This window comes from Elephantulus edwardii, unplaced genomic scaffold, assembly GCF_000299155.1.
Source record: "Elephantulus edwardii isolate Elephantulus edwardi_28Jun2011 unplaced genomic scaffold, EleEdw1.0 scaffold00103, whole genome shotgun sequence".
NCBI lineage: Eukaryota > Metazoa > Chordata > Mammalia > Macroscelidea > Macroscelididae > Elephantulus > Elephantulus edwardii.
Window position 1 is genome coordinate 10,856,571 of NW_006399853.1, and position 15,273 is coordinate 10,871,843.

General features: G+C 43.2%; 2 protein-coding genes across 2 annotated transcripts in view; one reads left to right on the top strand and one right to left on the bottom strand.

The window, feature by feature from the left end:
* The window catches only part of ATP8B1 (ATPase, aminophospholipid transporter, class I, type 8B, member 1), a 71,388-nt gene that overhangs the window by 44,649 nt on the left and 11,466 nt on the right, over positions 1 to 15,273 (bottom strand). The window contains exons 2-5 of the mRNA XM_006891741.1: positions 8,347 to 8,444; positions 5,186 to 5,299; positions 2,914 to 3,012; positions 2,739 to 2,800 (exon numbers count right to left, since the gene is read on the bottom strand). Of these exons, the coding sequence (XP_006891803.1) occupies positions 2,739 to 2,800; positions 2,914 to 3,012; positions 5,186 to 5,299; positions 8,347 to 8,444 (373 nt within the window). The remainder of the gene's footprint in view (positions 1 to 2,738; positions 2,801 to 2,913; positions 3,013 to 5,185; positions 5,300 to 8,346; positions 8,445 to 15,273) is intronic.
* LOC102851715 (40S ribosomal protein S15a-like) lies at positions 314 to 706 on the top strand. Its single transcript, XM_006891740.1, has one exon. The coding sequence runs from the start codon at positions 317 to 319 to the stop codon at positions 704 to 706; it is 390 nt and encodes a 129-aa protein (XP_006891802.1). The 5' UTR covers positions 314 to 316.

Here is a 15,273-nt window from a genome sequence, read left to right on the forward strand (position 1 = left end):
AGGCACGCTCCCCCAACAGCCCTGTCACACTGTATTCTTTCCTCCTGTTGTCCTGTTGGAAGCAGCAATGACTTCAAGCTGCCTCTAACTTCAGCATAGACATCTTTACATGTTGCGTCCTGCCCACTGTCCGTCGGATAAAGTCTCCTCTTGGCAGAACCTGAGATGGATTCTGCTTCTTGTCAAGATCCGGCTCACACATGTGGGTAGGCAGTGGCATCTCAAGTTGTATGGGATCAAATCACAGAGCTTTGCAATGGCTGCTCTCTTCTGAAACTTCTCTGTACTCTATCCACCATCATTCCGTGCCGCCACAATGGTGCGCATGAACGTCCTGGCTGACGCTCTCAAGAACATCAACAACACCGAGAAGAGAGGCAAGCGCCAGGTTCTTACCAGGATGTGCTCCAAAGTCATCGTTCGGTTCCTGACCGTGACGATGAAGCATGGTGACATTGGTGAATGTGAAATCATTGATGATCACAGAGCGGGGGTAATTGTCAACCTCATAGGCAGGTTAAACAAGTGTGGCGCTCTCAGCCCCAGATTTGATGTGCAGCTCAAAGATCTAGAAAAATGGCAGAATCATCTGCTCCCGTCCCATCAGTTTGGTTTCATTGTACTGACAACTTCATCTGGCACCATGAACCACGAGGAAGCAAGACGAAAACACACAGGACAAAAAGTCTTGGGATTCTTTTTCTAGCGATGTAATAAACAGTGCAAATAAAAAACAAACAAAAAAACCCTTCTCTGTACTAGGGAGTTCCGGTGGCCTAGTGGCAAGAAGCTATGCTGCAATCCTGAAGGCATGCGGTTCGAATTCACCAGATGCTCCGCTGGAAAAGGAGGGGAGATCTCCTCCTGTGCCAGTCGGATCTGATTTGATGATATAAAGAGAAAGGAAACTCTCTGTACTTATTTACTAAATGTTCTGCATTCCTTCATGGTGTTCTTCTTTCTCAGTGTTCTTTCCACCCTACACCAACGTGACGGAGGACTCAGCAGGCGCTGTCTACATGTGTGTCTGGTGCCCACGAAGTATATCCAGGCTGCACTCTGGTTTTTCTCATACCCTTCACTCCTTCTCCCCATTCTCTTCCATCTGAGCTGTCTGGCAGAGTTCTTCTCCTTTGAGGGGAGACAGAGATCTGTCTATGACAACTTTGTAGACCCAAAGAGCAAGTGCAGAGCATACTGTGATTTCATTTTTGTGTATGTGTATATAGATGGGGGGCAGAGGTCTGCAAGGTCATAGATACTAGTCTGTTCACAGCCTTCTGGAGAATGAAGCTGGAAATATGGGCATAAAACTGAAACTTTTCTATTTTATAACTATTTTTGGTTGTATGTATTACTTTTATAATAACTGTAATAAGAATGATAAAATGTAGAATAAAATAAAGATTACTACCTTCAGTATTAGACTCTGCAGAAATCACACATTTACGTTTTTCAAAAGTCAAGATTTGAGCAAGTTTTAAAATGCAGTGCTCTGTCTCAAAGGTGTTCATGGAGGGGGACATACCCACACATCATTAGGAAGACACCGCAACTAACAATCTTGGGGTTCGGGGGAGGAAGAAACCCAGAAGCTATGGTCCCCCCCCAATTAGTTTACAGAAAAGGAAAAAAAGATCTGGGGTTTCAAAGTGTATACTTAATGTTTTAATTTCTCCAATTTTATTAGAACATAGTAAAAACCTGGCCTATATTTTAAGAAATGGAATGACTGTACTTTATATTTCATTATCTGAAGTTATAAATCAGCAAGTGATTGGATGGTATGGTGTGTATACATAATGCGTTGGGCTGCTACTTGAAAGGTCAGCGGTTTAAATCCACAAGCTGCTCCTTAGTGCAAAGAGGCAAGAGTCTCCTCCCAAAAAGATTTACAGCCTTGACCACTTGCTGCAGGGTGACCATGAGTCAGAAGCGAGCAGATGGCAGGTTTTGATTTCTTGTCATATCTCTTAGGGACTATTAAAGGCAGTCCTGTGGACTCCTGTACTGTGATGGGACAGCTTCCTGACGAGGTTCTGGCCTTCCCTGAGCCACAGATGTCCAACAGTGTCCACACAGGCTTGGCTCCACCGTGGGAGGCTCTGGGATCATCCTTAGTCTTGAAGAAACTCTGGGCTCCTGTTTATTGGTGTGGTCTATCAATATTGTGGGCTAATGGCATTCTGTGGACAGGCTGTGGATCTCACCACCACTCCTAACACTGACTGTAGGTGACTTGAAAGGTAATATTGGAACTTAGCTGGTTTTTTTGTGTGTGGAGGGGAGAACTGTCCTGAAGTGGATAAAAATTGCTGCATTCTATATTCAAAACAGGCCTGTTAATATGCAGCTGTAAACAGGCTACTTTTTTCCATATTGACCCTCAAAATGTCTTAGAATTGGGCTTTAGTCATTTTATTTTTAACACTTGAAGCTCATGTTCTGCATTAAAAGTTCTTGCTAAAAAAATAAGTACTACATTGGTACTGTCAGTCACGGTTGTCTGCACCAAGTGAACATTCATCGAGCACTTTCTCTATATTAGAGTTCTGGTGCTGGAGTGTGGACATGTTGGCTGCTAAGCAAAAGGTGGGCAGTTCTAATCTTTAGCTCTGCCCTTTGAGACAAAGATGAGAAACTTCCTTCCAAAAAGAATTAAAGCCTGACAAAGCCAACGGAGGGTCACCAGGACAAGAGTAACAAAGTGGGCGCTGGAAAGGCTCCCCCCCCCGTACCTGCCGTCCTTGATGACTTCACATGTCCTGTTGTTTATCTCCCTGTCCATTTTATGACGAGCCTTTAAAAGGGAGATGGGTGAGCGTTATTTCAAAACTCTTCAGAGGGGAGATGCTCATACCCATTAAAAATGAGCTCAGCACCATCTAGAGAGCCGGCAGGAGGGATCCTTACCACGTCGTCCACCAGGTCTTTGATGGCGGTGATGCCAAGCACCAAGAGCAGGGGCACGAAGGTGGTGTACCAGGCCAGCGTGCTGATCTGAGGGATCGCCTGGGAGAGAAAGCAAGCACGCACACGTGTTCAAGAAGGCGCGTGCAGCACACAGGGAATGATAGCCAATGCCACCTCACTCCCCATGTCACACAAGTCTCCACCCTGCAGAACACACAGGAAGAGGACCCACCAAGTCAGCCCCACAGACTCCCTGCTCCACCTTTGGCCTCCTGCGGCCGCGCGTGGGGCCATGGCTTCTGAAACCTCCTCTCTGTGACCTCACCTGGACACTGATGTGACTTTGTAACCTGGTACCTAACAGATAAACTACAGCAATTTTACTTGACGTCATCAGCTTTGCTCTTTGTAGTGGATATTCTTACTTTTTGAGAGTTTTATCTTATTGTGCTCAAATGCATCCTAACAAAATCATCTACTTTAAGCATATTTTTTTAAATTTTTATTTTATTGTTTTCTGTGTGTGTATACCATCAAATTGGATCTGACTGGTTTAGGAGGAGATGGCCCCTCTTTCTCTGGCAGAGCATCTGGTGAATTCGAACCACATATCTCTGGGATTGCAGTGCAGCTTCTTGCCACTAGGCCACCAGAGCTCCCCTTACTTTAAGCATTTTTAAATGCACAGTTGAGTGGCATTGGCTGCTTGGATCACATATAATCCTCACTGAGACTTTTTCACCACCTTAAGCAGAAGCTCAGTCCCCTCCCAGCAGTAACACCCAGCTTCCCCGAGCACTGCTAACTTTAGTCGACTTCCTGTCTTTGAGAATTTGCCTATTCTCGATATTCTGTACAATACGTGGAGCTGTCTTTTCCTCACTAAAAGGAAATGAGGGCAAAAATAGGCCCCTTCCCACGTGGAGCGTTTCTGCCTGCACACACCCATCTCTGGCTTTCTCCTCGATTGTAAGGACACTCCCCACTATCAAGTCAACCCACTGCCACTGGGTCAATTTTAACTCCCAGCGAGTCATAGGAAAAAGAACTGCCCCGTGGGGTTTCCAAAGCTGTAAATCTTTAGGGAAGCAGACTGTCCCACGTTTTCCCTAAAAGTAGCTGGTGAGTTTGAACCAAGAACCTCCCTGTGGGCAGCGGAACTCTTTAACCACTGTGCCACCAGCCTTCTTTACTATTAACTTGGCAAACTCGACATTCTATTCCATCTTCTGAGGATCCATTTCTCTCTTGTATCTTCTCTTTTTCTTCCCCATGTTTCTCCTGTGCCACTTAGATGCCCACACTACAATTCTCAGAGAACCCTTATGGCTTTAGTAGTTGGGGTAGATGGAGAATTTTTCTAAAGCCACTATTTGATAGAAATATTAGATAAAACAAAACAGCTACACCTGTGTCCTCTGTAACCTGCACATCAGGTGCCAAAAGTCGGTCCTCTGGGATCCAGCTAGAGTGAGCTATTCCCTTGATTAAAACAGCTATCACCCCAAATTTTTGACACCATATGCTGCAGGGGGTGAGGGTGTAAGATGAATGCTTTTCAGATATTGTAAATACTCAGCTAAATTAAGGGGGTGGAGGAAGAACTCAGACACAAAGGGAGCTTATTCCAATGTGAAAAAATCAGTCCACAAAAGTAGTTTTTAAAAAAATTTTTTAAAATTAATTTTTGTGTGTGTACCATCAAATCAGATCTGACTGGTACAGGAGGAGATTGCCCTTCCTTCTCCAGCAGAGCCTCTGGTGGATTTGAACTGCACAACTCTGGGATTGCAGTGCAGCTTCTTGTCACTAGGCCATCAGAACTCTCCCACAGAAATAGTTCTTGAGATACATGACCAAGATATTAAGAAAAATCAACAATGACCTTGAGGAAATGAAGTCTTCTAAGTATAAAAATAAAGGGCAAATACAAAAAGAACCTTAAAATGCTAGGAAAGAAAATAATAATTTTACAAAGTAAAGATTTTTGTTCTCTTCACTTTGGGAAAGTCAGTTTTAACCGTCCCATCAGTATGAAATAAATGCTTAACAAAATCACAGAATGCAAAACTTCCATTTCCATGAGTTCCTTCTCCATCATTGCTTTAACAGTTGTCAAGCTGGTCTTTCTGTGTAGGAGGCGCTGCTCCCTCCAAACCCCTGAAGTTCACTCACACAGAGCTCACATTATCCACACTCCATGCTTCTGCAACGCTGAATGCTCATGCGTCACCCTAACTGGAATCAGAGCTGACGTATCAAAGGCCATTACCTGCAAGATAAGCAGGACCAGGAAATAGAAGTTGGCTGCTCGCTTAAACTGCTCAAACAGATTCATGGGCAGAAAGGTAAACGCATTGTACTTGTAAGTTTTAATTGCATTATTCTGTGGGAAGAAAAAAAAAGTCATTCTAACTGATGTCATATAATATGGTGACTGTTACAAACCAAAATCCCAACGACATTCACTCTGACTCAGTGACCTGTATAGAACAGAGTAGAATTTCCCCATAAGATTTCTAAGACTGTACATTTTTTTTAATTCTAATGAACATTTACAGAAATTATGGATTTCCATTCATTCATTGTTGATTTTTTTCTCCCTGTCCCCCCCTCCCCAAGTTCTCTCCTCTCTCTGAAAAGTGAAACAAAACCTCCTTCTTTGGTACACAATCCCCCTCCCCCCCTCCCCAGTACACTTCACTATGCAACTTTCACTCTGGACTCCTGTCATAATAACCAATCATATATCGCTTTTCAACTGTTCTCTCCCTCATCTGTTTCAATGCAGTATACATAATTTATCCAATTTTTCTCAGTCTCACCCCAACCTTGATGTCAGTCCTGTTCTACAACAGTAGCACTGTGCAGTATTTGTCCTTTGTGACTGAGATATTTCACTGAGCATAATGTCCTCCAGGGTCACCCATTTTGAATAATATTGCATGAGTTCCTTGTTTTTCAATGCAGTGTAGTATTCCATTGTGTGGATATACCATAGTTTCTCTATCCATTCATTTGTTGATGGGCACTTAGGTTGTTTCCAACTCTTTGCTATTGTGAACAAAGTCGCAATAAACATGGGTGTGCATATATCTGCCTGGGTGGCAGTTATGGTTTCTTTGGGGTATATTCCCAGTAGAGGAACTGCTGGGTCAACTGGTATTTGTATTTGCAACTTTTTGAGAAAGCACCATACAGCCTTCCATAGTGGTTGCACCATTTTACACTCTCACCAACACTGAATAAGTGTTCCAGTTTCTCTGCAACCTCACCAGCATTTGTTGTTTACTGCTCTATTAGATTTTGCTATTCATAAGACTGTACATTTTTACAGATGCAGAAGCCATATTTTTCTTCTATGGAGAAGTTGGTGGGTTTGAACCACTGACTTTTTGGTTAGCAGCCTATCACTTTAACCTCTGTGTTGCCAGGATTCCTGGATAATATCTCCGCATGTGCAAAAAATTTTCAAGTCCCATGATGAAGGGGCATAATATGCCAGTCAAAAAGGATCAAAAGATTTCCTTTAAGCTTTTAGCTGTGACGAAGCCTCAGCATGACCACTTGAAAGATTTAGTGAGAGAGAATAATAAGATTTCACTTCAAACAAAGTCCCTGAGAAAACAGACCTCGTGAATACTGTCAGGTTCCCTGGTTCATCAAAACCTCTCCGAAAACAAGGCAAAGGTACAAGTTAACAAGCAGAGACCCACTACTGCTCTCTGGACATTCGAAGGGAGAATGATGTTGACTTGGGCAAAGCAGAAATTTTCCTTAAGCTGCAGGGGGCTTACTATATAATAGAATATAAAAGATTTCATCACTACTTACAGGACTCAGCCCACAATTAACAGGTGTTCTGAAGTAATAAAAATGTTTTTAGTTGCCATAAGCAGGGGCATTAAAGGTATCCTAACCACTTTTTTGGGGTGTGTGTTTGTTTTTATCTTTATTTTCTAATGTGTACCGTCAAATCGGATCTCACTGGCATGGGAGGAGATTGCCCTTCCTTCTCCAGCAGAGCATCTGGTGGGATTGCAGTGCAACTTCTTGCTACTAAGTGACCAGAGTTCCCTCTTGAACATTTTTTTGAGGTGAAAACATCTTCAAGGTCTCCAAATCCCCACAGGTAGAAGACAGGGGACAGGAGAAATTAATACACCCTTCAAATTCATTTTTCACACTCGTTAGGACTTTCAAACACAAGACTTCTGATCTTTTAGGGTGATCTTTCATAAAACGTTTTTCATAGGGCTCTGCACATAACAGTGAGAAGCTGTAAATCTTGAATATCTTATTAACAATGAGGAAGCTTTCAAAGCCACTTCACTCTCAGAGGAGTTGAAATTACTGGATGAACAGAAGTGGAATTGTATAGAAGAAACAACAGATTACTAACAGTCACAAGTCAATGACTACGTAGCAAGAAGATGTACCACGAAGTAAACAAGTATTAGGTATACTAAAAAGAAATAATAATAAAAATCTGGCTTTTAATAAAGGTAATCTTGGACATTAAAAATCAATTTACCCAAAACAACTATGAGATATCATCTCACCCCAATCAGAATAGCAAAATTTAACAAAACAGCAAACAACAAATACTGGCAAGGTTGCAGAGAAACGGAAACCCTTATTCATTGTTGGTGGGAATGTAAAATGGTGCAACACCACTGTGGAAGGTGGTGTGGCACTTTCTCAAAAAGTTGCAAATAGAGGAAATACCATTTGACCCAGCAATTCCACTACAGGGAATTACACTACTGGGAATATACCCCAAAGAGACCATAACTGCTGCCCAAGCAGATAAATGCACACCCAAGTTTATTACAGCTTTGTTCACAATAGTAAGGAGTTGGAAATAACCTAAGTGCCCATCAACAAACGAATGGATAGAGAAGCTGTGGTATATTCACATAATGAAACACTATGCTGCATTGAAAAACAAGGAACTCATGCAATATTATTCAAAATGGGTGACCCTGGAGGACATTATGCTGAGTGACATATCTCAGTCACAAAAGGACAAATACTGCATGGTGCCACTGTTGTAAAACAGGACTGACATCGGGGTTGGCGGGAGACGGAGAAAGATAGGTTTAATAATGTATACTGCATTGAAACAGATGAGGGAGAGAACTGTTTAAAAGGGATATGTGATCAGGTATTTTTGTCTTGACAGGAGTCCAGAGTGAAGGCTGCACAGTGAAGTGGACCTGGGGGAAGGGATTGTAAAACAATGAAAGAATTTTTCTTTTACTTTTCTAAGAGGGTAGTGTACTAGGGGGGAGGATTGGGAGGGGAGAAAAGTGCAACAATGAATGAATGGAAATCCAGAGTCTCTGTATATTTTCACTGAAATTAATGATGATGATGATGATAATAATAATAATAATAATAATAATAATAATAATGATAATATCAACTTACCGCATATTTGCTTTCCTTAATACAAAGGAACTTCGTGTTCATGAAGTGAGGTTGTTCGTGGAAGCTTCGATCGTTCGCTTTGACTTGCCACGTACAGTCTTGAAAAAACAAAAGAGGGCAAGAAGCCTCAGTAGAGAATTAATGTGTCTGGCAACTTCACAAGTTGCTAACAGAACACTTGCTTTCTTTTCAGTTGTTGCTGATTCTATGCCAACTCATGGTGGCCCCAGGTGTGCCTCTGAGGCTGAATTTTAGGAGGCAGATTGCCAGACATTTCTTCCACAGCACCTCTGGGTAGATTTGCACCTCTGATATTTGGATAAGCAGTTGATTACCTAAAGCTTTTGCACCACCCAGGGACCCCCTCACAGACCATCAGAGCTCTAAAGTAATCTTCACGTAAGAACAAAAAGCCAATGGTCCCTAACGTTCCCAGCTAAAGGAAGGAATGTTTTTGTGGTTTGTTTTCTTTTTTTTTTTCTTAAAAAAAAAACCAATCAGATTTCATTTCTAAAATTTATAAAACATTAAATATTCAATGGATGTGGGGGGTTGGGGATGATTCTTGTCGGGCCTGGCATCCTGATTCCAGGTCAGGGTTGTACATACCGCTTTCACTGACCCCCAGACTCTGAGAGTGTCACGTTCACAGTGCCAACTGAGTTCAGTCCATTCAACCACTATGCCTATGTTCCAGAAACTTCCAAGCAGCATCAGCTGGAGAGAACAGTGCTCATATCCCCCTGCCCCAACTCTCCAAAAATCAAACCCACTGACACTGAGTCCACTGTAACTCACAGGGTGGCTGCAGGACTGAGGAGAACGGCTTCATGGGTTTGGAAGTAGACGGTCTCATCTTTCATCCACAGAGCAGACAGCAGAGTGAAACCACCAGCCTTTAAGTTAGTGGCCCAATGCTTAACCCAGGGCTCCTTTTTCATACTCCCAAAACCCTAAATCAAACCCGATTCTGACTCCTCACAGCTTTCTATCAGGTTTTTTAGTGTCCCATAAAATACTTCTCTCTGCTTCCCAATCCCACCACCTCTGTCCAACCTGGCTGGTGCTACGTGGTGGTGGTTTCCTCCCACAGTTTTGAATGTGGTGGTCTCTCGGCTTTGTACAATGACTTGCAATGCTCTCAGAGCCCCTTCTGCACAATTTCCTGAGGACACTTCCTCAGACTGCCACGCTGCAGACAACCCTGCCCCAAATGGCCATGTTCATTGTCCCCTGGATTTTCTGCACGGTTTATAATGCATGCATCCCCAGACACGTGCCGTTTGGTCTTGCTTTTCAACTCTCCCATGTTTATGCCTCTGTGACTTGCTTCCCTGTCAACATTATGGGAGGAGACGTTCATTTCACCAAAGGTGCATAAGCAGTATTGTCGCATTTAAACTTTCTTTTTTTTTTTTTATTTTTTTTTTTTTTTTTTTTATTATTTTGTGTGTGTGTGTGCGCGTACCGTCAAATTGGATCTGACTGGTACAGGAGGAGATTGTCCCTCCTTTCCCGGCAGAGCATCTGGTGGATTTGAACCGTGCACCTCTGGGATTGCAGTGCAGCTTCTTGGCACTAGGCCACCAGAGCTCTCCTCGCATTTAAACTTTCTGTTCTGATGAAATTTGCACTTGGGCTAGAAAACATGCTCTGAGCATTGCCATTTGTAACAACACAGATACACAGTGATGATCAGTCAAATTGTAGCTAAAGCCACACTAGGGAAAACGCCAATAAGGAAATTACAATTTAAAAAAAATGTAATAAAGTTCATTATTTGTATTCTTCAGTAATCTGTATTTACTTTTTCGCAATATTATTTATGACTTATGGAGTGTATCTTCATTAGCTACTTAACCAAGGAAAAGTTTCCAGTTAATTTCAGAATTCTCACTGCAGTCAAGGAATCAATAAACCTGTTTCCAGGTAAGGCTCCCTGCTGGATTAATTCAGAAAAGCCAGCAAGCAATCAAATAAAATCTACTCCCACTTCTGTGCTGAACTCAAAGCTAATTGTTGGGGCGGTGTTTCAATCAAAGATCATAAGAAGGAGGTGAAGACAGTTCTCTCATTTGTAGGGACAGCAAACTGCATTCTTCGTTGGCCAGTCCTTGAATACACTGGGACAGCAAAGTTCTGAGAGGGCCTGCAGTGAAGCAACATCACATTTCAGTGGCCATATGGCCGTACATTTTAAAGTCACAGAACGTCCATCAACATGGCTTGAGAAACACCACACTAAGAACCTTAGCAAGGCAGCAAAATTAACATTTGTGCTCATTTGCCTTTCCGATCAAATCTTTTCTATGGACTAGAGAACTCTGCTAGACACTTGGAAAAGAACAAATTTTCCAGCAAAAAGATGCAACTTCACCAAATGGCCCTTTAGATCGACAAGGAACAATGCATGGACGCGTCTTGCAAAACTATCAACCACTTGTCCAGTCAGGCACTTAGAGGGGTCAGACATAGCTCAGAGTTACCCCTGGATTCTAATAGATGCTTATGTCACTCATACATGAAAACACCATTAGGAGTCTTGATGACATAATGTGTTACATTTTGAACTGCTAATCAAAAGGTCATGAGTTCAAATCCACTAGACACTCTGAGAGAGAAAAACGAGTAGTCTCCTATAAAGATTTCTCTCATTGCTGTCATGTCCGAACTTGCTCTTTGCTGACCTCCCACGGGGCCTCTGAGCTTGTAAACTGCATGAGAGCAGATTGCTCATTGTTCTCCCATGGAACCTTGAGTGGATTTGAAAGACCAGTTTGCCACCAGAACTCCCTTGAAAGAACTCCCTCTTACGGGCTTGAGAACCCAGCGGAAGGTCACCATGAGGCAGGACTGACGTGATGGCAGTGGGTTAAACGGTTTTCAGAGCTCCTGGGTGATTTGAAGGTCTGAGTTCCCTCAGAGACTTCCTGGAGAATCAGCCTGGCAGTGAACTTGTGGGGAACCCAGCCACTGAAAGCCTGTGGAGCACTGTTCTATTCTGACACGCAGGGGGCCACCCTGGGTTGGGGTCGACTCCACGGAAACCGTCACCAGCACAGAGATCTCCAGAGCGCTCCTGGGTTCATCACATCCTCTGCCCGTGGCCACCCAGAAATGCTCCAACACAAAGAACTGGAAGCGAAGCTCAGCTTCACCATGGCCACTCACTTCTCACTCGGAATCTTTGCCTCTAGACTCACCAAAGACCATAAAGCTACACTGGCTGATGTAAACCCAACCAGCAAGAAAAGGCACAAGCTAAAACCATTATTGTAGAAAGAGTATAAGGATCCAAGAGGGGTGGGAGACGGTGGAAGCAGAGGGATGAGGATGTGTGGATGTGTGTGTGGGGGGAATTAATCATGGGGTTGTACAATTTGATGGGGGCAACTGAAAAAATTTGTTCTTAAAAACAATGTATTTTAATTTTGTAAATAAACTAGTAGAAAAATTTAAGAGGGGAAAATGGCCATATAACCTGAAGAAACAGTTACCAAAAAGGAAATTCGAATGGCCCTGGAAAGACATTCCAGTTCCTAAGAGAAATGTGATCCAGTGCTGTAGGGAGGCACAGATTTTTATCTACTATGTTGACCGAGATGAAAAGGTTTGATGATGCATAGGGTTGAAAGGGCGGACAGACCCTCTTCGTCACCTCTGATTAGATGACACAGCTGACTGGATGACATGAGGTTCCCATGAGCGGAACATCAAGTCAACGGTAGCTAATATCACCACCATCATAAAACAAGACTCACTCCCTTCCAGGACTTTATCCCCCAAACACATGCAATAGGAGACCTGCTGGTATAACGGGGAAAGCATCCAGCTGGCAACCCAAAGGCTGTAACCAGCAGCTGTGCCTAGGGAGAAAGATGAGGCAGTCAGCATCCCGGAGATTTACAGTCCAGAAAATCCTGGGGATGGTTCTCCTCTGTCATCCAGGGTCACTATGACCCAGAATAGACTCAACAGCCGTGGGCTTTTAGAGATACAGATGCGTGGGAGAGACCACATAATCCAGGGCGACTGAGTACAGGACCACAACTACCTAGTTACAAGTACTCAGTGGACTTGCGTGAGAACAACAAGAGGCAACGAAAACCCACAACCATGTGCCGCTGGTTAAACATTCAGACAACGGAAGCCTATGCAGCCAGTAAAAATAAATGATAGAAAGCCACAAGGCAGAGTTGTGTTACGTGCTGAGAGGGAAGGTGTCCAAACTATACTGATGGGGAACTCTGGTGGCCTAGTGGCAAGGAGCTGCAACTATAATCCCAGCGCGAACGGTCGAATCCACCAGATGCTCTGCCAGGGAAGGAGGGACAATCTCCTCCCGTACCAGTCAGATCTGATTTGACGGTACATGCACACAAAAAATAATAAAAAAAACAAAACAAAACAAACTATACTGCTTGGGGGGAAACCAGAGGATGCCTACCCTACTGTGCTTTCCACTATTTCAAATAGAGAATTAATATATAATATGAACACATTCTTGAGCACATGCATGAACATGCGTACTTATGTGTGTGGGTAAACCTTCCCAGCTGATTCCAACTAGTACTGAGCCTTCAGGACAGAGAAAAATGGCCCCATGGGGTTTCCAAGACCGTAATCTTTATGGAAGCACACTGCCACATCTTTCTCATGCAGGGCAGCTGGTGGGTTTAAAATGCATATCTTTGATTAGCAGTTGAGCCATTAATCACTGCATCATCAGGCCCCGTATGTGTACGTGTGTGTATTGGTATGCAAGGGTGCATACTTACATTCCTTTATTATTTTCCCCCATACTTACATTCTTTGCACACACTCAAGTGTGTCTACCCCCTGGACAGACATACAAGACCCAGGTAACAACTGCTGCATTCTGGGAATGGAGCCTGCATGGCTCAGAGACAGAGCTGGGGGAGGGAGACTTCCTTTCTCCATGCACCATTTCAGTCATTTGCCTGTACAGTCATCCTTTGATATCTTTGGTGGACTGAGTCTAGGACCTCAGGGATACAAATATCCACGGATGCTCAAATGCTTTATATGAAATAGTGTGGTCCTGAGCATCTGATATACTTGACCTTCTCACATACTTTGGGTATACTGTGAGGAGGGGCCAGTCCTTGGAGAGACATCATGCCAAGAAAGGTAAAGAGAGGAAGACCTTGAATGACGTGGATTAAATCAGTGACTACAGCAATGAACTTGAGCACGACAGACAGTAATGATGCAGGACAGGGCAAGGTTCAGACCTTTGTTCAGTGAGCCGCTATGATGGTCAACGACAACAAGATAGACTTTAAATCCTCTCTAGACAACTTATCAGAACAAATATAAACGCTACACAAGTAGAATGTTATGCTCCCTCTTAGCTTTTGAGGAACTGCTTGGAGCACTTTAATTTTCTTTTTTTCTTGCACCCTCCAAGAACTTGTGATTCATGATTGGTTGAATCTAAGAATATGGAATTTGTAGACATGGAAGAGACTGACTGACTGTCTTACCTTTTTTTTTTAAAAAAAATATTCTTTTGTGTGTACCATCAAATCAGATCCAACTGGTACAGAAGGAGACTGTCCCTCCTTCTCCAGCAGAGCATCTGGTGGATTCGAGCCGTGTGCCTCTGTGATTGCAGTGCAGCTTCTATTCACTAGGCCACCAGAGCTCCCATCTTACCTTCTTTGTTGTCATGGTTTAGGTGCAAGTTTATAAACCACATTTTTTTTAATTCCATTTAACCATTCGTGAACATCTTGTTCTCAGCACTAGTTAGAATTCCCTCAGTAGAACTGCATGCTTCTCCTCCTTGGCACCCTCTCCTCTGTCCTGCCTGCTCCTGCCTCCCTCCTGAGCGGCTTTTGGATAAACACTGCCCTAGGGGTCGGGCTCCTGTAGTCAGGGGCGCTCACTCGCTCCTCATGGTGTTACTGTTTCCATCACAGGCTTGTTGGCTGTTTGGCTGCAAGGTGACCCAGGGCTGGGTGCTGCTGCAGGTGCACAGGGCGCCAAAGGGCCCCAGTCTCAGGAGTTTCCATCCCTGTAGGTTCACTAACATCTGAGCTATTTTCAAAATTTTGTTTTACCTTTTAAAATAAATAAGTCTATGATTCAGTTTCTTCTCTCTTAAGTTTACATACAAAGCAGGTATGAAATTTCTTTGGTTTCCTTACAGTTGTTTAAACATTAATTAATATATCAAAACATTTAACTTTTTATATGGGCCTCTGGTGGTCAGGTGTGTTAGGAGTTCCACTGTCAACCCAAAAACAAGTGGTTCAAAGCCACCAGCTGCTCCAAGGAAGAAAGATGGGCAATCTCCTCCCCCCTTGCAATTTACAGCTTCTGAAAACTTGTGGAGGGTCTGGTGTGAGTCAGTTCAGACTTGACAGCACGTAAAAGCAACAATAATAAACGTTCTGTATTGTTTGAGAGGCCATGGGACAGTGCCCTCCACCATGCCCAGACCCAATGACATTGAGTTGACTTTGACTCATAGCAATCTCAGGTGACGGACAAGAAGTGTCCCACAGAGATTCCTATAAACTTAATAGAAGCAGAAGGCTACACTTATTTTGTGGAGCAACTGACGAACTTGAACTAACAACAATACTGTCAGTAGCCAAGTGCTTACCCACTGGAATGCCAGTGGTCGTCGGTGAGATGGTGGGGATAGAACACAGGGGAAGAATCTCTGCAGTCACAGGAAGACACCAGACCACGCCTACACTCAAAAATACAGTCAAGATCTTCAATACTTGTGTTCTGTGTCCTTTCCAGCATTTAAAAATACAGGAAATGTAGTGCAACAATGAATGAATGAAAACCCAAAATCTCTGTAAATGTTCATTAAAATTAATAAAAAACAACCTAAATTAAAAAAAAAAAAAAGAAAATACGACTCAAAAAGCAAGCACAAATAGCCCA

Excerpts from the sequence above, each read along its gene's own strand:
- LOC102851715 (XM_006891740.1), top strand. The coding sequence starts at position 317 with ATGGTGCGCATGAACGTCCTGGCTGACGCTCTCAAGAACATCAACAAC.